Source organism: Nematolebias whitei, chromosome 14, assembly GCF_014905685.2.
Source record: "Nematolebias whitei isolate Nwh7 chromosome 14, NemWhi1, whole genome shotgun sequence".
Lineage (NCBI taxonomy): Eukaryota > Metazoa > Chordata > Actinopteri > Cyprinodontiformes > Rivulidae > Nematolebias > Nematolebias whitei.
The window spans coordinates 9,674,517-9,697,120 of record NC_056511.1 but is presented as its reverse complement, the minus strand read 5'-3'; the positions used below and the strand labels follow the sequence as shown (position 1 = coordinate 9,697,120).

Below are 22,604 nucleotides of genomic sequence, written 5' to 3'. Positions count from 1 at the left end.
TAAGGCTTGCAGGCGTTTGTTTCAGCACAGCTCTCTTCAGGTGCCATCACAGCATTTTATTCAAGTTGAGGTCTGGACTTTGACTGTTGCATTACAGCACCTCCCATTCCTTCTAGACTCGGCCCATTCGGCTCGTGTGTTTGGCCAAGCGTTAGCAGTTGGACATGGCCCCAGAATATTTAGCTCTACAAAGCAGTTCATGGTTGACTAAATGGCTACAAAGTGCCTAAGTCCTGTGGCTGCAAAACAAACCCAAATCATCACCTCTCCACCACTGTGCTTGACAGATGGTATTTATGCTGAGATGCTGTTCTTGCTGCACGTGGTGCTGTTCATATGTGGCCAAACATCTGTACTTTGTTCACATCTGTTCATTGTTACTATAGTCATGTGGTTCTTTCAGATGCAGCTTTGCAAACACAAGTCGTGCTGACAGATTGTTTTTGGACAGAAGAGACTTTCATACTGATGAGTACTTTTTAATGTTCTTTTGATATTTAGCGGAGATCCTGGAGTTGGCAGGAAATGCTGCAAGAGACAATAAAAAGGGCCGTGTGACACCGCGACACATCCTGCTGGCCATTGCCAACGATGAGGAGCTGAACCAGGTGAGCTCAGCTATTTTCTGATTAAAAAAAAAAAAAAAAGAAAGCTTCTGGTTAATTTGACAAGAAGTCTTGAATTTAGCTTTTTGTTTTTCTGTGTCAGCTGCTCAAAGGTGTGACCATCGCAGCGGGTGGAGTTTTGCCCAACATCCATCCCGAGTTGTTGGCCAAGAAGAGGGGAGCAAAGGGCAAACTGGAAACTCCCGTCTCGCCTGCTCCTGAGAAGAAACCCAAGACGGTGAAGAAAGCACCTGCTAAGAAAACGACTGGGAAAAAGACGGGAGGGAAGGCCAAGGTTTGTCTCAAAGTGAAAAACCTGATTACTTTAACTCTGAATGTGTTAAAGTTGATGCAAGGAAGTTCAAAATGATTCTGCGTGTCGTTAACACCTGCGGTTAAATGTTTGCTTGGATTTTTAATAGAACCAGAAACACGTTTGGCTGATACTTTGGTGCTGATTCATTTAAAAGCATGACCTAATATAATTAAAGTTCACACAAATAATGTTTGCAAATCTAACAACCAATTTAAGATATCCACGTGTGTAATCTTTGACCTTTTAACCTAAAATCTACGGCTGCTTTTATAAAACCCTTTTAACTGAGATGAGATGCATTGTTTTCTGCCTTGATTTATATAAATAAGTTAAAACTGGTTGACATCATCCTGCTGCTGTTATGCTTCTGATCTTCAAAGGGAGGTAGTCACAGAATGGAGTTTCATGTAGGTGTGAAGTAGTAGTGGTGGTATGAGCAGTGCCCTGTTCTAATCAGTAGCTGCTGTCGCTCGAGGGTTCCTCAGCCATTATTAAAAAGTAGAGTCCGAGCGATATATCGGAAAAGATAGTTTATGCCAATATAGGCGTCTGGGAACATATCGGTATCTGTGATAATTGGTCCATTATGCGCAGATATAAACACTTCTAATTTTCATCCCTAAAATGCTGTAAACGAGCTGTAATTGTACAATGTATCCAGCAGAGGGCGCATGCAGACTACTTTCAAGTTATGGCCATGCTGCACACTTTACTCACAGCACAGCCGAAGCAGAGAACAATACTGCGCAGTGTATTTTGCTAAACAGAGCATGGTAAGTTTATTGAAACTGATCTGTAAAATAAAATAAAAAAAATCAACAATTAGGGATGCACAATATTATCAGCATGGTATTGGTATCGGACGATATTAGCGATACAGTTAAATATCGGACATCGGCTATTCCATCAAAATAACTCACCGATATAAAAGGCGCTATATATATATATATATATATATATCTGTTTTTGTATAACCCAATGACGAGGATGCCTGCAGTGCCAGCAGATTATGATGTCACGCGCTGTTGAGTTTAGATTTGTGAAAACGTGCTGTTCCGAGTGTTGTCATTGTGTTAGAGTGAATTTCATGAATAAATTTGACGTTAAACATAATCCAAGTTGAAGTGTTACATCATTTTCAGCCTCCTTTTTGGCATCTGCATTTGGTAGCAGGCCACATTGACAAAGACGATGCAGAATAATGTAGTATTTTAATTCCACAGCAGATAAATCTGTGTAGTCTCTGTAAGTAGGTCTATGAAAAAAAAAGGTATCGGTTATGGGCCAAATAAGTTTTTAAATATTGGCATATCAGATATCGGCCAAAAATTCAATATTGTGCATCCCTATCAACAATAATAAATTCTCTTCAATCCTCCAACCCGCTTGTCATTAGCTACGTGCCTCTTAAGTTAGCAAGCTAACGTTTAGATAAGGTTATATAGGTTACTGCCTTATAAAACTTTATCCAGAACAATAAATCTAACGTAGATATAAATATATATCAGTGTTCGTAACGTTATCTTTGCCGTCCTCGATGAAATGCATCGTTTGTCTGAAATCTTTACTTCTCTGCAAAAAATAAACACAGCTGTGGTCAATGCTAATTAGGCCTTCAGCACACGTGACCGACTGTTTAAACAATGAACAGGGAAGAACGTTTGTTTAACTTATATTTTTCTAACACTTGATAACGTCACGGTGAACAGTGGAGGATAGAAAATGTGAATGCAGGTTAGGAAGACTGTTTCAAGACTTCAAGTGTTGAAACGGGTTTAAAAGTAGGTGTTTACTGAGATTCTTGGGGGGTGGACAAAGCTCAAAGATTTTTAGCCAATATATCGTTATTGGCTGCCCCTCCCAATGTCGGTATAGACGATAGCCAAAATTTCCACATCAGTCGGGCTGTTTAAAAAGCTCAACACTGCAGCAAAGCTTTGACCTCTATAATACTCATGAGCTTTTCTTTATTGTCACAGATCAAAACAAAGAGTCGCGTGTCAAAGTCTGTTCTCGTTAACAGAGGCAGGGTGAGGTGAGCAAGGCAGCATCCGCAGACAGCACCACAGAGGGCTCTCCATCTGATAGCTTCACTGTGCTCTCCACAAAGAGTCTCTTCCTGGGTCAGAAGGTAAGCTTCACCAGACATCCAGAGATCGACTCGCCTCACACAGGTCTCAGCTGATTGTGCAGAAAGTTAAGCCAATATTGATTGATTGATTGAGGTGAATTAATGATGCTCACAAAGACCTGTAGTGTTAGAAAAGCAGGCAAACCCACTCAGATTCTCCGATCGGGACTCAAAACTTCTAATTTAAAACATGTTTGTCTTTTGATAGTTATATTTTTGAGAAAACATAATTAAAAAAAATATTCCCAATAATTTGGCTTTGTTTGGTATTTAATCTGTGTAATATCCTCATACCTGAACAAAAACGCCAAAATAAATCAAAGTTGAGGCCAAAATGTTGGTGTTCATTTGGTTTTTCTCTTATGAGGAATCTTCACTTTGTTATAAAGTGAAATATATTTGAAAAAAAAAAAAATCTCACATTTCATAGCACAATATGTCTGTTATATGCCCCAGTCTAGACACAACATTTAATTGTGATAGTAACAATTATGACTCCATTATTCTGCATTTCAAGTTTTAATGGAGTCAATTTGTGGAAATCCATTTGAACAGTTTTATTTATTTATTTGTAATGTTTTACAAAGTCATTAGCGCATAAAAAGCAGAGTTTAGATAATATAAAATATTGGGCTCAGTGGCTCAGCGGTCAGTGCAGTAGTCCTGTAATCGTGAGGCTGCAGGTTCGAGCCCAGGTTGCGTCAGTTCAAGCGTCGTGTAAATCAATGACCAAATATTTCATGTTTCGACGCCTGCAGAAGGAAGCAACCCAAAAAAATTTAAGAATGATGCTAAAGAGTCGGTGGTTCTTTTATGGGTTAAAAAAAATGAAGTCAACTCTTTTTACTTAATAAGATTTTTTTCTTCTGTGTCCATTCAAGTTAAAAACAGGCGATATTTCAATCAGAACTACACATTAATGCTTTGTTACCTTTCAAGGTGATTTACTGAAAACTATTTAGAGTAATTCTGCAAATTGGTGACTCGTTGTGGTTAAAATGCAGAAATGAGACCTTTTGTTTCGACAAATGGACTTCCACAGATCAGTGTTTCAGCTCACGTAAGCATATTTATCTCAGTTGTTGTTCGAGGTAAATTAATCAAACATTTAGTTGGAAAAAAAAAAAATCAATTCAGCCTTTATAGTTTCGCTCCTGTTCTTTATTGTTGAACTCTTTGTTTGCATCACTCAGATGAACACACCCTCGGATAATAAATTCTGTCTTAGTGAGGAACAACGAATGAGTTCTGTCTGAAGAAACATAAAAAACAGATTTTATCTCGGTGATCCTGGCTGCGCTGATTTGAAACGCAACATAAATCTGATTTGCTCTGCACTGTAGGTCTGTTGTCTCCATTAAGGAACAGCAACGTGGAGCTGACCACAGATTAAAGCATCTGTTGAAATCACACGGGTGTTTAACCTTCCTCTGACAGAAATAATCAACCCATAAATAAAAATAAAAAGCGTTTCTCTGCTTTACAGTCTTATTTTATAACCGTGTTGTTCTTTTAGTGCTCACTCACATCGTCAGTCTCTGATTTCTTTACTACTTTTCTTGTGGCTGATTTGCCTCATTTTCATCTTAAAGCTTGTTGGTGGATTATAAGGTGTGACTAATGGGAACTGGGACGTGAGCAAACTGGGTGTTTAGTTGAGATTTTAGAGGGATGCCTTGACATATCAGCCAGGCGCTGCAGTAGTTAGGTGGTCAGTGCCACGGCGTGTAATCCTGAAGCTGCAGGTTTGAGACCAGGTCGCGTCAAGAAGGGGATCCGGTGTAAAACGGTTGCCAGATCAGTCGTGCAAATCTGCTAGCTGTGGAGACTCCTGCAGAGGGAGCAGCTGAAAGAAAAACTTGGTACGTTATCCGTTATTGCTACGTCACACTTAAGATAATGGCTAGTATTTTTTTAATACTTTGAAACTGCAACACCTGAGTCATGAGATCCAGCAGTTTTATGATACAAAGACAAAGTAAGTTAAGTAGAGCTCGACTGATATGAGTTTTCTGCGGCCGTTGTAGATCTTTACAGAACAGGGCAGCTGATGGCCAATACGCCATCATTATTTTTGTCTTAGCGTATACGTATATTCTATTTCAATATATTTGAGTGTATATGAATTTGTATATGCACATTATTTCACTTTGAACTTGTTAAACATTCAAGTGGCAGGACTTCAAGCCTCTGTGACTCAAGGAAGATCGTTTCGAGACATTTTGGAGGTTCCCTTACGGATGTTGTTAGCCAACTAGCCTCCAACAGGCTCCACACAGCTAGCTTTATTCATCATAAGATTTGGTTAGTTTCTGCTTGTGATGTGTTCTTTATTTCTGTTTGAGCCTTAAAGATGTGAAACAAAATATTCAATTGAATTTATTATTGTTAACATCTGGTTCTAAATATTTAAATGCAGTCAGACTGTTGGGCCTATTGTGTTGATTTAATGTGCAAGATTATAGTCCTGTTTTAGATTTTTACATACATACATACATACGTACGTATGTACGTACGTACGTATGTATGTGCTGGTCATAAAATTTGAATTTCATAGAAAAAGTTGATTTATTTCTGTAATTTTTTAAATGTTAATGATTATAACTGACAACTAATGAAAAGCCCAAATTCAGTATCTCAGAAAATTAGAATATTGTGAAAAGGTTCAATATTGAAGACACCTGGCGCCACACTCTAATCAGCTAATTAATTCAAAACAGCTGTAAAGGCCTTTAAATGGTTTCTCAGTCTAGTTCTGTAGGCTACATAATCATGGGGAAGACTGCTGACTTGACAGTTGTCCAAAAGACGACCATTGACACCTTGCACAAGGAGGGCAAGTCACAAAAGGTCATTGCTAAGGAAGCTGGCTGTTCACAGAGCTCTGTGTCCAAGCACATTAATAGAGAGGCGAAGGGCTATAAAAGTATATAAGTGCTATAAAAAAAGTGTACAAGCAATAGGGATAACTGCACCCTGGAGAGGATGGTGAAACAAAATCCATTCCAAAATGTGGGGGAGATTCACAAAGAGTGCACTGCAGCAGGAGTCAGTGCTTCAAGAACCACCACACACAGATGTATGCAAGACATGGGTTCAGCTGTCGCATTCCTTATGTCAAGCCACTCTTGAACAAGAGACAGCATCAGAAGTGTCTCGCCTGGGCTAAAGACAAAAAGAGTGGACTGCTGCTGAGTGGTCCAAAGTTATGTTCTCTGATTAAAGAAAAAATTGCATTTACTTTGAAAATCAAGGTCCCAGAGTCTGGAGGAAGAGAAGAGAGGCACAGAATCCACATTGCTTGAGGTCCAGTGTCAAGTTTCCACAGTCAGTGATGGTTTGGGGTGCCATGTCATCTGCTGGTGTTGGTCCACTGTGTTTTCTGAGGTCTAAGGTCAACGCAGCCGTCTACCAGGAAGTTTTACAGCACTTCATGCTTCCTGCTGCTGACCAGCTTTATGGAGATGCAGATTTAATTTTCCAACAGGACTTGGCACCTGCACAAAGATTCAAAGCTCCCAGTACCTTGTTTAAGGACCATGGTATCCCTGTTCTTAATTGGTCAGCAAACTCACCTGATCTTAACCCCGTAGAAAATTTATGGGGTGTTGTGAAGAGGAAGATGCGATACACCAGAGCCAACAATTCAGAAGAGCTGAAGGCCACTATCAGAGCAACCTGGGCTCTCATAACACCTGAGCGGTGCCACAGACTGATCCACTCCATGCCTCATCGCTGCAGTATTCCAGGCAAAAGGAGCAACAACTAAGTACTGAGTGCTGTACATGCTCATACTTTTCATGTTCATAGTTTTCAGTTGGCCAACATTTCTAAAAATCCTTTTTTTTAATTGATCTTAAATAATATTTTAATTTTCTGAGATACTGAATTTGGGGTTTTCATTAGGTGTCGGTTATAATCATCAACCTAAAAAAATAAACATTTGAAATATATCAGTCTGTGTGTAATGAATGAATATAATGTTCAAATTTCACTTTTTGAATGGAATTACTGAAATAAATCAACTTTTTCATGATATTGTAATTTTATGACCAGCACCTGTAGATAAAAAAAAAACATAGTGGTTTTATCTAGAGATGTGATTTGAGGTTGATTCTGTATTTTCAATCAGAAACAATATTGCTTTGCTTTCTCTCAAAATAGCCGCGTTAACAAGCGCGTCCAAGTTTTCGCCTTTACTCCAAATGCACTTCTTTGTTCACATTAATGTAATAAAGATTTGTAAAGTTTGTTAGTTTTATAATCAACTCAGAAAGTCGAGGCATCCCTCTGAGCTGCAGAGTGATTCTGGTTTTAATGGCTTTGCTTCCTCACCTCTTGTTTTTTTGCTCCATCTCCTCCTCTGCATGCCTGCCCCCCCCCCCCCCCCCCCCGCTTTCTTCATCCTCCTCCTCCCACTTTTTCAGCTCAACCTTATCCACAGCGAGGTCAGTAACCTGGCTGGCTTTGACGTGGACGGGGTCATCAACCCCACCAATACTGAACTTGAACTTAAAGATGATCTAGGTGAGCTCCTCATACCGCACCCCCCCCTCCCCGCCCTGCGGTCACAGTGGGCCTTCTGATCTGAAATCCTTGAAAGTCCAGCAGTTGAACATCGTCTGCTAAACTGCCTAAAGTGACTGGTCTCATCTGGATCTATTCATGCACACTGTGAGCAGCAAGTTTATGTTGGACAGTTTTAAAAGAAAACCTAAAGACTTTTAATGCTTTTTTTATTTGAATAAAGAAATACCAAAACAATTCTCACATTGACCGACGTATAAGTCGCTCCTGAGTACAAGTCGCATCAGCTAAAAAAAAGCATCAAGTCACTTCAGCGTATAAGTCGCATTTATTATGCGTCACCGCTGACCCGTCGTGTTTATTATGCGTTTATTTAACGGTCAAAACGGCTTCGTTTCGCCTGGGCGGCGCCGTCCATCCATTCATCCATCGCGGCCGGAGCGGCTAGCTCTCCAGCGTTCCTCCGCCTGCACCAGCTGAGTGAAGCGAGCGCGCACGGGAGGACTCGCTGTTGCAGTTCTTGGAAATTGAAAGCATCAGTCAAAAATTGCGTTATGAATATGGAAAGAAAAACATTTCTAAGTTGCTTCGGAGTACGAGTCGCAGGACTGACGAATCTATGCAAGAAACTGCGACTTGTATGCCGGAAAATATAAAGTCAGTTTTCAACTGCCCACACCCCATTTTAGACATTTATGTTTCCCCTCCTCTCTTTTGCCCCATTTGCACTGCCCATAAAAAGCCCCAATTCTGGCAGCCCGCCACAGAAAGAACCCTTTTGCACCAGTACTTCAGCTCGTATTTTGAGCTGATTCGAGGCTGATTCAGGACCTCTTTTGGTCCCTGCTTCTCTGGTGGGACCGAGCGAGCTGGGTCGAGCTGACTCCGGACCAAACGTGAATGCAGGACTCTGATTGGTCAGGGGGGAGGAGTCACCGGATCTCAGAAACTTTTCACTGATCCTCCATTTGCAATTTTTCGGGACACGGAGCAGCAGCTGGATCTATTTAAGATTTTAAAAACGCTAACGACAACGCCGTGTTTAATTCTGAAGTCCAGGCGTTTTTAGTGTTTGGTGACTGACGACAACATTCGAGCGAGCGGAGTCACCGCGGAGGATCATACGAGCTGATGATCTATTGAAGCCCGCGAGGCCGGACCCTGAGCCCCGGCCTCGCCTGCTCACAAACGCCGGATTCTGAGCCCTGGCAGGCGGGAGGACCGGGACGAAGGGTGGGAACGTTTTTTTAAAAACATTTTATGTATAAAAAATAAGTTGCTTTTATCGGTAAAGATTAAAAAATAAATTAACGGTGCCGGCTTTATCATGAAATCCTGTTTTCACGTTGACTTTATTAAATAATCTGTTAAAGTTAATTCAGCTGAAAAATCATAAAAAAGACTAACTTATTGGATCTCTCAGGAATATTTCCCTCAACCATGTTTAAAGAAGAGAGACCGCTTTTGGTTCAACTTTATTCTAACCCACAGATGTACAAATCACAAAACAAGAATTACACTTTAAATTAAAGATTTAAATCAAAGTTAAAAATAATCTGTATACAAGAAATAAAACCTCATTGAGCGCAAATACATCAAGTGATGAAGAAAAATATAGATATCCTGATGCATGCTTAATAATCCAGGTAGAAAAATCTAAAAAAGTTAAGTCTGGTCCTCTGGACGTTCAAAAAACAAAACAAAAAAAAAAGTAGAAACGTTTTGTCTTTCGGATGAAAGAAGAAATGTTTCTACATTTTTGTTTGTTGTTGATTTAATTCAATTCAATTTATTTATATAGCGCCAAGTCACAACAGAAGTCGTCTCAGGGCACTGAACAGAAACATTCATATATAAAAATAATAATTTAACATTATTTATCTGAGGAGCAGACTGCTTTGAGTTTAACTCAGCAGAACTCTCATTAGCAGGATTTGGGTTCTGGACACGCCTCCAGAATTGGTCCTAAAGTGCAGGTGCAAATCCAGGCTGAGCAGGGTTGGGGCTGATTAGGAGCAGTGCAAATGGGGCACAAGATATACACTAAACAAACGCCAAACGGTAAAAGATCTAAGATGTACGCTAAACACTAATAGTGCAAATTAATACACCGAACAGCAGCAGCACAATTCTCATAGGTTCTGTTATAATTTACATGCTAATGCGAGCGGAGTCGGGCTTGGAGCCCCAAAACTAACATAAACTGGGATTTATTCAAAGCATGCAACAAAAATACAGAAACAAGATGCCAAAAGTGTAAAATAAATAAATCTACAGCAGCATGGTCCTATTGGCAGAGTGGTTCTGATGGCGGTGAGGTTATTTTAGCAACGTGGTCCAGTTAGCAGCATGATACTTTTGGCGGTGTGGTTCGGTAGCGGCGTGGTCTAGTTAGCGGGTCCCGTCAGCAGCTCGATGATAATAATGACTGCAGTAGCTGCCCTCCCAGACTGCCTTCCAGAACTGGGTCCGGCAGACGGAGAACATCCAGGTTTCCCCGCGGAACTGAACGGGTCCATAGAGTTCGGTCCATGCAGGTAGATGGAGGATCATGGAGACAGCCACCATGACAGGCCTGAGCCCGAGGCTGGAAGAACTGACCCACGATGGCAGGATGGCACAATGAAATGCAAGGCAGCAATACAGAAAAATCCACGTGTGTCGCGGCGTACCTGTACTGTGGATGTACATTGAAAGCAAAAAAAAAGTGAAAACAAAAACAACAGGAACAAAACGGATCGAGTTCACCGGGAGCCTGTGAAGCTGCGGCTCGGCTGAGCGCGGCCATCTTGGACCAAAATCGATCTAAAATATAATTTTGTATTAAATGTTAACACGTATAGAGCATTGTCATGGAACTCCTACAACCTGCAAATACTCTGGAGAATGCATTCATAAATCTGAAGTACTGTATATACTTTTTTAAAATAACTAAGCTTAAAGCCATTTATGTCACATTTTTGTCGAGTTATCCCAAACAAGCATAATTAATTAAGTTTGCGTCTGACTAAAGGTTTTAACTCAGCTCAGTGTTTTGACATCTGTCAGCTGTTTTACCATTTTATTTACTTTTACGCAGTTCCACTGTCTGCGCTGTGATTACGTTGGCGAATACGTTGCGACACATCGCTGCTCCGAATGTTGTGATTGAAACAGCTCTACATAGATTACAGTGACCACAGCAGCAGTGGTCCAGTTCGCCTGAACGTTAACGTTGAGGAGAAACTCACCCATACAGCATCGTGGTTATCCACTCTGAATAATAAAGTCGTAACGAAAACGCAGACTTTTTGTTTAAATTCAGGATCCTGACGAACAGTTCACTGAAACCTTTAACCCCAAAAAACAAGATAATCAAACTGGCTGCGTGTTCAGAACATTCCCAAGGATGGCTGTTTATTACCTTTATACAGCTGAAGCTAGGGTGGAGTGGTGGTGCAGAGGTTAGAGAAGGTGGGCCTGTGATCAGAAGGTCGCCGGTTCAACTCCCTGGACTGACGACGTTAAAAATGTGGGTGGGGAAGCTGAAATACCCACTCCTGTCTCCACTCTCATTTGCCCCACTCTGAGCCCTTGAGCAAGGCCCTTAACCCCCATCAGCCGAAATTGTTCAGCGATTTGTAGACGTACAGGAGTATTTTGAACTGGATTCAAAGGTGGACCAGTAGCCAGTGCAGTGAGGTCAAAACTGGTGTAATGCGCTCTCTTTTGCCTGTACTGGTTAAAAATCGGGCTGCTGCATTCTGGACCATGGACATGCATTTAACACTAACTGGATATACAGTAGTCCCTCGGTTATCACGGTGGTTTGATTACTGAAGACCTGTAGATAAACCAGGTCTGAACGGGGCCTGCTCTTGTTAGCATCTCAACCACTATAGTTTTAATCATGTGGTGCTTTGAGCAACGAGAGTCCAGACTGTCCAAATGCATTATTGACAAGCTGAGCAGAACCGCACTGTGTGTACAGCAGTAATGATTTTTACTGCAGTCGATGTGATGATGATTACTTTTTGATGCATTATACAGCTCCAGTAAAATCCACGTTAAAGATGCAGGCTTTCACTGAGCAACATTAAATTATTTACACCTTCGTTAGCACACTGGATGTAATGTTTAAAATGCCAACATGGAAGAGCTTTTTGAAGTTTCCAGGATGACCATCATTTGGAAATTAAAATAAGCTGCTCACAGTGTGTTTAAAAAAAAAAGAGATCTTGTGTTTTGTGTGGTCTCAGTTAACCCTTTATTTGATGTGATGCCATTTAATCAAAGATTAATCAAATAAAAAGAGAAGAATTCATGTGTTGACTTTCAACGATTTTCATCAAAGCTCCTTCGTTTTTTTGTTTTTTCTTTTCTTCCTGTTGTTGGAACGTGTCGAGGTTCATTCCAGGTTGTCATTTTGTCAGTTGGCTGCCAGGTCTTTGCTGCGCCTGAAACTATTTCAGGAGTAAAACGTGCCCAAACAGCATTTCATTGTACTGAAACCAGCATAGGTCAGCAGAGTGCAGCCTGACTGAGAGATCACTCACCTGGAGTGTGGTTGTTAAATTCAGGAATCGGGGCGACACAGTTGGATGAAAACAAAACATGTTTCATTTTTATAATTAAATGTAGACGTTTAGTTATTATTTACTAAATACAACCAACTGTGTGACCCTGACCCTCTGCCTCCTCGTGTCCCGTCTCCTCAGCCAACGAGAGCTCTCACTTCAGTATTTTCTTCCTGTTCTTCTCCATCATCTATTTCTCCCCCTCATCACTGGTCTTATGTTCTCACTGTGTTTTCACCACCATGTTGTTGCCTGTTTGTCGTTGTTGTCGTCTTGTAGTTACAAGTTGTTCAAGCCGACATTTCCGTGGTGGAGAGCGACGCTGTCGTTCACCCGACCAACTCGTCCCTGTTCGCAGGTGGTGAAGTAGGTAAAGGAACCACTGAAGCTGCAGAGACCTCCGCTGCCTGTCTGCTCTCCCTCTGCATGTCCAGACGGTCGACGTTACAGTCTGTGGAGAAAACGACACAGCAGCACATTCTTGTTTCACTCTCCTTTATTCTAGGAAGCTCTAATCCAAATATGCCCCAAAAATTAAACCTTCCGTTGATGCGGTGAACACTTTCTACATACCGTATTTTCCCGCCTAAGTCACACTTTTTTGCCTAGTTTGCATACCCTGCGACTTATACGACAAAGCGACTTATTTATGGATTTTCCCCATATTTATAAACCAATTATTGACCGTTTTCATTCATTCTGACATTGAAAATATTGAACACTATCATTTTCAGCCACTAGATGGCATTTGAGTAGTAGGGCATGCTGTTGTGTCATGCATTGGGTAAAAGTGGCTATTAATGACACAGTCTGCCTGCCATCTTCGTCCAGCTCGCCTGGAGCAACCGTCAAATCAGCTTCATTTCACTGCGCCGCCCCGGTGAAATGCAGCTAATTTGACCATCGAAGTGCATTTATTAAGTAAAAGTTCAACTGAGTCACACCTGTACTATAACGTCGAGCTAACAAACAATTGTTTTTAGGTGGTTATCTTGTCAAATTTCGAAGAAACGCACAGCAAGTCGTCCCTCTGCGCGCTCTTACTTCCGCGTATTGGCTTTTGAAATGCAACTGATTTCATTGTCAAATTTCATTTATTAAAAAAAAGTTGGACTGAGACACAACTTTACTATAACGTCAAGCAAACAAATAATTGTTTTAAGTGTTAATCTTGTTAAATTCATATTAAAGTCCTATCGTGCACGCTCCCGCGGCCGCCATTTGCCAATCAATTTTTGGCACACCGGCCCACATTTCCAGGTTGTCAGCGGTGACGCACAATAGATGCGACGTATATGGCAAAGTGACATATATTTATGGATTTTTCCAAATTATTAGACGTTGCGACTTATACGGCGGTGCAACTTATATGCTGGGAAATACGGTAATTTCATGAATTAAATATTAAAAGACTGCGCTGTTTTCTGTTTAATGCAGTGAGATCCTGGAGAGAAAGTTCAATGGCAAGAATAAAAATAAGCAGCTGCAATTAAACACATCGTTCTCTTAAACATTAACTCGATTTGTCAAAGTGTGCAATTACATATATAATTGTAACTTTATTTTTCAAACTTTATTCACTAAAATAATTTCTACATAAAATGCATCCTTCAGAAACGTTTTTGGAAATCTACTCCAGCGTAGCTGCTCTATTTTTCTTAAATGCTACTTTTTTATGCGCTGTCTCGACAATTTCAGCTTTTAGCTGTGATTTAGCAAAGTTTAACTTTTAGCCATTGTTTTGTTACATTTAGCTTTTAGCTGCTGTTTAGCAAACTTTATAATTTAGCTACGATTTTGATCATTTTAGTTTCTATTCTGCTTGTTTCAACTTTAATATTTTATCTTTCATCCAAGTCATTCGGCATTCACTCTGCATTTTTACAGAAAACACAATTACTCAAGTTTTTTTTCTTCTTATATTCTTCTTGTTTATAACAAACCAGAGCTAAAAAGTGCAAGTAAAAACATTATTGGGTTAGATATTTCCGTCATTACTTTTAGTTTTTAGAGTTTATTATCGTCTGAAGAGGTTAAGAAATTCAGCTTTAAGCTTTCTATGAACAGCGTTACCCTTTAAGTAATTTTTCCATTGATGATTTTTTGTGAATGATCATAATCGTACATTACGAGCACGTTCCTGTGGAGCAAACTGAATCTGACACGTTGTCACAGGAGCTATGATTTGCTCATTCAGTTGGTGGAGCTGGAAACGTTTTACAGCTCGTTTGAGCGTAACGCAGATTAAAGAATGGGACTCGTCATACTGAACAATTTTTCAGTAACATAAAATGTGGATCAAAATAAATCAAATAAACGTTTTTTACTGGAAATTTATCTGAGCAGATTTTGGTTTAGAGGCTCTAACGTGGAGCTCCCACCGTTCAAAAACTGAGTATGCGGAGCGTTATCAGTTCTGTAAATATTTTTTTGTTGTTTTATTTGCAGCAAAACTTTGTCTTTTATAACAAAAAGGTTAAATCATGTTATCTGGACCAGTTTTTTTTAAGGGAGAAACGTTTCGTCCCCCATCCAGAGGACTTCCTCAGTCAGTGCCCTGCCATAGAAACTGGTCCAGATGACACAATTTAACCCTTTTCGTTGTTATCTACCTGGATAATTGAGCTCACCTCATGTCTGTCTTTTACAGTTTTATGCTGTCCATCACTTGTTAATTTCTTCTCTCCAGAGTTAATGTTAAAGGCGTGCAGCGCCTCTTTCTCCGAGAAGTTTTCGGACTCGTGTTTCTCCTTTGTAAGTCCGTCCCTCGCTCGGATGACTCGGCGTTTCTGATTTGTTGGCAAACACTCCCTTTGGTTGAGGTCTTGGACGAGCTGCTGTGAAGGATCTAGTGAACTTTCATTCACTTGAGACCAAACTAACTTCCAAAATGAGTTAAAACCTTAATTGTTCAAACATTGCTGCTGGTTTTTTATTCCTCCACAGAATTGTTGCACTTTTTCCTCCTGTGATCACCGACACACCAAGCTGCTGCTCCCGTTTGTTGTTTTCACCCAAATGACTGAGACGTCGACCGTCTGAGACCGTCTGTCTCATGGCCTTTGTCCTGTGAACTACGACCAAGCTGTCAGTTCAGTGTTTCTGAGAAAGGTTGTTTCCTATAGCTTCAGATCCAAACCTCTGAAGGCTGATCAGTGCGCACGAGGAAACAAAAGTTTAACTATTAAACCGTTAACAGCCGGCTCGATCTTTATCGATTGGGTTCCCTGTCGTATCACCTGAAGAGCTTTAAGTTTAGAAGGCTGACGCTAACCCCTTTTGTTTTAACGATGCTACAGCCAACACACTGAATTCCTGCTTCGGCTAAAGTTAAACGGGCTTCTTCTCTTTTCTGTTTTTCTTCGCGGCTCCTCTTGAGCTCCGAGTGAATCTGAACTCGTTGTGGTGAACGTCAAACCTTGACGTGCAGGTTTCCTTAATAGATTATTTAAAAAAAAAAAAAGATTTTACGTGAAATGTTTTCCTCTAGATGGACTTGCAAGCAGTGGACTGAGGGTCCACTTCATGTAAATCTGAACAGAGGAAAGAATTAAAAGCTGTAAATCTACACTCAGAACGGGTCATCGAAACAAGTAGCAGCCTTGAATCTTTGAAAAAACTTTGCTTTCAGCGTCTCCTAACTAACGGGGATAGTTCAGAGAGGCCATTAGAAATGATTGGCACTTGTGTGTCTGCCTTTCCACCAGTCTGTCCTTCCATCCTCATATTTTCCTGCTTGTCTGCTCCAGCTGCCTCGCTTTTTGCTCTCTGTCTGCGGCTCAGATGTTTTTATTTTCATTAATCGCAGTCTTCTCCACGCTCTCAGGCTCTGCTCTGGAGAAAAAAGGAGGGAAGGAGTTCACTGAAGCTTTGCAGGAGCTGAAGAAGAAAAACGGCCCTCTGGAGGTGGCTGGTGGTGAGTGCACAGGCTCGCTGGCTGATTTTTGAAAGTACCAAGGCAGAGGGTGGGAAGCCAACCCGCCCATGATGCACATTTGGTGTCGCAAAGCGAAAGTGTAAAAGAGCCAAAATGGTCGACCTGTGGAAAGGTAAGCCGGCGCAGCGGCTCAGTAATGTGATGAAGGGATGACATCACCGAGCTGCTTAATTAAACAACATCAAACAGATTTATTACAGCAGAGAGAAGGTCAGTGATGACTTCACGTTAGGTTTAAATGTAATCACAGAGATTATCTAAGCTGAGTTAATTTGTCGTGCTTTGAAAATGCAAGGGAGACGTCCGTCACACATTTGATGCGTTACGCTTCACGTCAACACAGCTAAGTTCTGCTCCGGTCGCTACATTCCTGAAAACTCACATCTGTGCAGGATGTGGGCGGCTCCATCAGTTTTTTTGTTTTTACCCCGTCATAGATCTCAGGTGACTGAATCCAGCCTTTCTGGGATGCTGTGAATCTGGATTCAAAATGACAAATGTTGAACAGACTGTAAATGATGCCAGAAAAGCCGAGAAGAGGAACCAGTTATAGAACTTGAGCAATTTATTACGACATCTAAAATAAACCAACAAGACGCAGAGTTCAGAGTTTAACGACAGCGGGAAATGGCTACAGTCTCTCATTAAGCAGTGGAGGATCTTGGGAATATCGCTTTTGGAAAAGTCTGTCTGTTATTATTAAAGGCTCCTCTGGTTTTCACACACATTTTCAAAGTAATTGGAAGAGTGGCATTTATGAATAATTGTATTACTGTAGTACTTTGCATTTGCCATTACTCAAAAAGTACTTGTACTTTAAAAAAGTGGTGGTGGGGGTGCATCCAGGGCTTAATTTGTAAACTGATCAATTCAATGCTGGAATGCAAATAGTGGTGGAGGAGCTGGGGGCGGGTGGGGGGGGTCCTCCCCCAGAAACTTTTGAATAAAGTAGATGCGATTTCCTGCATTTTGGTGTATTTTAACAGGTTGTTAAACATTCAATTCAATTCAGTTTATTTATATAGCGCCATATCACAACAAAGTTGTCTCAGGGCACTTTACAGGAACATCACATGCATAGAAAAGCCAGTTAGTAAAGTTCTCTATCCAAGGAAACAGCAGACACGTTGAATTTCACTTCGTCACAGTCTCCCATCCTGAGCAAGCACAGTGGCAACAGTGGAAAGGAAAAACTCCCTTTTAACAGGAAGAAACCTCCAGCAGAACCAGGCTCAGAACAAGAGGCCATCTGCTTTTACCGGCTGGTTTTAGAGGACAGGAAGGAGAGACAGACGAACACAGAATGGCAGGTGCAGGTGTAGGTGCAGATGTAGGTGCAGGTGTAGGTGCAGGTGTACCTGAAAGAAAAAAACACGTCAAGTATAGAAAAAAAATTACAAATACAAAACAGGTTGAGCAGAGTAAGTAAAGACGGTAGTATAGTGAAAATATGTGCACAGTTTGTCCTCCAGCAGTCTAAGCCTATAGCAGTATAACTAAGGAAACCCAAGCCAACCCTAATTAGGATTTATCAAAAAGGAAAGTCTTAAGCCCATTCTTAAAACTGGACAATGTGTCAGCCTCATGGACAGAAACTGGAAGTTGGTTCCACAGGAGAGGAGCCTGATAACTGGAAGATCTTCCTCCCATTCCGTTTTTGGAAACTCTAGGAACCGTGAGTAAACCTGCAGTCTTAGGGTGAAGTGCTCTGTTAGGAAAATATGGAACAATAAGATCTGTAATACAAGATGGAGCTAGGTTGTTGAGAGCTTTGTAGTTTTTTTTTTCCCCAAAACATCAAGTCCTTTGGATGAAGGACGAAACGTTTCAACAACAACAACAAAAAAGATACCGTCCGGATAACCTGACTGAACTTTGTTGGATTTTCTACCTGGATTATTGAGCATGAACCTTGATGTTCTGAACCACTTTGGCTATGGCTGCCTCAGAGGAGTCGACGAGGGAGAGGGCGGGCCCCAGAAGCCATCTTATCTCCATTAAACTGGTTGGTCCACTAGGTGAGTTTGCTGTTTGTGGGACTCAGTTTGTTGTGGCTCCTTGGACTCATGAAGTCCTTTGGATGAAGGACGGAATGCCTAAAAAAAAAAAAAAAACGAAACCGTCCAGATGACCTGACTGAAATTTGTTGTATTAGTCTGGATGAGTTCTTCGCAGTAACACAAGGCGACCACTCGTTTGGTACCTTCGGTACTTCTGGCAGCAAAGTCCTCCTGAGAACGATCCTACAAACGTGGCGCAGCTTCTGAAGTTTAAGAAGAAGCAGGTTGTACGCAGAGCGTCACTCGCTTTAGGCCTGACTGGGTCACTTCAGGTCCTTTACAGTTTTCTCACAGCCACCCTTGTGTTCACTTGCTGAAGTCAGCCCACCCTCCATGGTTTTTTGTTGTTGTCCCTGATGGGTCTCCCAGCCTCGGCTCCGTCACCATGTCTGACTGTAGGGGTGGTGTTGATGAGGTGTTGCTGCTTTCATGTGCTGCAGGTGATTGTAGTGAAAACGTTCAACTTGTTGGCTGCAGTTACAAACAGAAAGTTCATGTTTCTGACGAGGAGCTGCTTCTGCCATGAAGGTCGGCTCGACGGCGGCGTCTTTTTGTTGGGACGTCCCGTTTTCTCGTCGCTGATTTCTCTGTCAGGTTTCAGATGAAAGAGTCTGTTTGTGGTTTGTTTTAAAAATACTAAAAATAAAATCAGTTTTTCTTCAATCTGTGATTCTATACTATTCTGATGGTATGAATGTTTTGTTCTAATGTAGCCTTTGACAGGCAAGTGTGTGTGTTTACTTATTTATTTATTTTTATTAAAGTATTAGCACATGCACTATGACCCTACTAAAGTTTCTGAGGACTTAAAACAATTAAATGGCTGAATAGTGGAATATTTTAGTTTTAATGCTAATTATTTAACAAAATGAACCAAAAAGCTTGATTCTAGATTCTTCCAAAAGAAAATTAAGTTTAATTATAATGGTCTGAAAAATTGGCAATTATGTTCAATAATCAGATTATCAATAATAATACTGAAGCTCTGTATGTTTGAAGTTTATGTAATTTAATATCTGCTGAGGACAGATGTTGGGGGAGGATTTCTAAAACGTTCTCCATCTGTTTTTGAAAAAGAAACGTTCCGATTTAGTAAATGAAATAAATAATGTAAATGCTGCTTTTTGTGGTAAAACATTTGCTTCGTGTTTACGACAAAAATCACTTTTATTTTCTCTAAAGAACTAAATAAAAACGAGCCTCAAACTGTTTGACTGGCATCTGATTAGCTGATGTTGATACCGCCGCGCTCTCTGGCGTCCAACCAAACCGTGAAGCAGGTCACGAAACTCATCATCGTCATCATCAGGATCACACTTACAGCAGTTCTTCCTCTGCTGTGAAGTGCCGCCATCGTTTTGAGCTCCATCTGGAAATAAGCTCGGCTTCGCCTGAAGTCCAGTCACATGTTTTCTGAGGGCTAACGAACTCTGACTGGAGTCTTTCTTCCACCGCAGACTCTGGGGGGTTTGGTCTGAGTTACACTTTTCACAGCTGCTGGATCGATGGAGGACTTAACTCGACGTAGAACTCCAGAGAGCAGACTCCACTCCCTCGTTCCACAGCTCCCCGGAGAGGGGATTTTCCTTTGCCCTCCATCCTTCTCTGTAACGTTTTGGTTGAACTAGTTTAAGCCGCTCAAGATTTTCTTCTTATTCTTTCCACAAAGAAAAGTGCTCGTTTAGCACCTCTGGCTCCGAGCTCAACTTTTGGCTTTAGACTTCTTACAGAACGGAGGCAGATTTAAAGTGATGAAGTGAAGTGATGGGCTCCAGCTGCACGCCTGTAGTGAACTAAATAAAACTAGAGAAATTGCATTTCCTGCGAAAATGCAGTGTGAATGCTTATTGCAGAAGAACTTGCTGAAAAACAGCTGAAATTAGCTATTAAAAAAAACATGCTGAAAAACCTAGCTGAAAATGTAGAGCAAGCATAAATCAGCAGGAGAAATCAGAAAGAACACAAAAGTTGAAATGAGTGCAAAAAATGTGGAATTTGCTGAAAAAGCTAATGCTATCAGAAAAACAGCTAAATAGTTAGCTGAAATAACTGAAAATAGCAGAAATAAGATGAAAGGAGCATAGCATGTTGAAATTAGCAGAAATAATTTAAGCTGGAAGTAGCAGAAATTACCACGAAAAACTTGAATTTTACTGAAAACAGCTAAAATGAGCTAAAATGTGCTCCGAATGTGCTCTGATTCTGATTCTGAGAAGCTAGCTGAAAAGGTAGAACAAGCTAAATTAGCATAAGAAAGCAGAAACAACATGTTTGCCCAATTAGGTTGAAAGAAGCAGAAATGAGCACAAAAACGTGGAAATTACCTGGAAAAAAAGCTGAAATTAGCATAAAACCAACATAAAATTAGCCGAAAAGGCACGAAGAAGCTTAAATTACCAGAAGGAAGTGGAGAAAGCACCTTTTTGCTGAATTAGGCTGAAAAAAAGTTTAAACGAGTGCAACAAAAGTGAAATTATCCGATAAAACTAAAATTAGCGTAAAAGCAGCTAAATAGTAGCTGAAATATCTAAAAAAAAGTTAAGTCTGGTCCTCGGGACATTCAAAAAACAAAACAAAAAAGTAGAAATGTTTCGTGTTTCATCCGAAAGACTTCTTCAGTCTGAGGTGCGGTGTTCAGCTCAGTCTTCTGATGATGACATCTAAAATGTTTAGGTGTTGTAGTTGACTGAACAGTTCAATAGTTCAATCACGGTATTTAAGTAAAAAATGTCCAAACGTTTCCTGTTTCTGATATTTTGAAGCATTAGCGTTGACGCATGCTTCTCTTTTTGTTTGTTTGTTTGTCCCGACATGAAACCAACGGTTCCATGAAGTTCAGTAGTTGAGTCGTTTAAATGCTGATCCGTCCGTCACACGGTCGTTTCCCTGCTTCTCATTTTTCTGAACATTTCCTACAATCAAACTACTTCTGCTTATTTTGTGCTACTTTAAAACGTTGCTGTATCAAAATGTTCAGCTCATTTAGGAGACAAATATATTCAACAGCTCTTTTCCAATACTTTAAAAACATTGTTCTCTAGGAAATCATTTTCAACAAACTTGCTTTTTTATGTCTTCTTGTGCTACTTTTAGCTACTATTTAGCTACTTTTAGCTAGCTTTTTTAATTTTTAGCTATACATTTTAATACTCTTAGCTTTTGCTGCTTTTAACTAACATTTAATTACTTTAGTTTTTAACTATGGTGTTTGTTACTGTTTACTAGTATTTTGCTATTTTTGCCTTTTTAGCTTTTTTTAACAACCTGTTTTTAGCTTCTTCAGTGAAGTCATTTAGCTCTGCGTTCATGCTGCGTTTTGTGAAAAGGCACTTTTTCTACTTTAAATAAAATGTAACGTTTGATCGTTTTATAAATTTGGGATCCTGTGAGAATAAAACTCCAGTTTTTTCGGCTTTTCTCCGCACTAACTGTGCCGAACCCTTATTATTTCTTCTTCTTCTTCCCTCAGCTGTTTTGACTGGTGGTTTTGGTCTGCCTGCCAAGTACGTGATCCACTGCAACAGTCCAGGCTGGGGTTCTGATAAGTGTGAGGAGATGCTGGAGAAGACGGTGAAGAACTGTCTGGCCCTGGCGGACGAGAAGAAGCTCAAGTCTGTGGCCTTCCCCTCCATCGGTAGTGGAAGGTGAGAAACAGTTTAAATACTTTTTATTTCGTGGCCGTGTTTGTTTTTTAAATGACATCGTTCATGTGATGAGTGAAGGCCAAGGTGACGCTTCCTGACAAATTAAAAGCCTGGTTTTATCAGGTCTCTCTTGTAAAAGAGTCCTCGAGGCTCAATGGGATTACCTGTCTAAATAAAGGTTGAATGACTGGTTTGAGACAATTTAAAAATATTAATAGAGTGTGAGGCTTTTGGTTTTATTAAGAGTTTAAACTAGGCTCAATGCAGAAGTGCTGCAGTCTTTGACGCCAGTTCCTAAATGTTTGTTCAATTTGTTTAATCTGACTGATGGACATCAGCAAATTAATCAAAATTATGAGAAAAAGAGCAGATTTTTATGGAAGAGGATTAAGACCACGGTGCAATAATTTTTTTTCACCTAATTCTGAGATTAGGTTCAAGTCAATTTTGTTGTCTTTTCATCACATGTGGTACATGAGGTGGAACAAAATTATGTACTCAGGGTCCCAGTTACATTCCAAAAATAGCAAAAATATAAAGTGTAAAAAGAAACGGTAAATAAGAATCTAAGATATAAACTAAACACTAATAATGTAAAACAATACGGCGTAACAACAGCCCGAACATGAGTCCATGGTGAGCAGATGGGTGTGAATAAATACAGAAGCATGAGATCAGCAGCATGTATAATAAGCGGCATGAGATCAGCAGCATGTATAATAAGCAGCATGAGATCAGCAGCAGCACTGATAATCAGCAGCATGTATAATAAGCAGTATGTGATAATCAGCAGCACTGATAATCAGCAGCATGAGATCAGCAGCATGT

The 22,604-nt window shown here is 40.5% G+C and overlaps 1 protein-coding gene across 1 annotated transcript in view; it reads left to right on the top strand.

The window, feature by feature from the left end:
* LOC119420425 (core histone macro-H2A.1) overlaps nt 1-22,604 on the top strand; it is a 29,528-nt gene that overhangs the window by 4,564 nt on the left and 2,360 nt on the right. The window contains exons 3-8 of the mRNA XM_037687817.1: nt 502-608; nt 709-900; nt 2,945-3,052; nt 7,480-7,579; nt 15,962-16,051; nt 21,602-21,776. Coding sequence (XP_037543745.1) covers nt 502-608; nt 709-900; nt 2,945-3,052; nt 7,480-7,579; nt 15,962-16,051; nt 21,602-21,776 — 772 coding nt within the window. The remainder of the gene's footprint in view (nt 1-501; nt 609-708; nt 901-2,944; nt 3,053-7,479; nt 7,580-15,961; nt 16,052-21,601; nt 21,777-22,604) is intronic.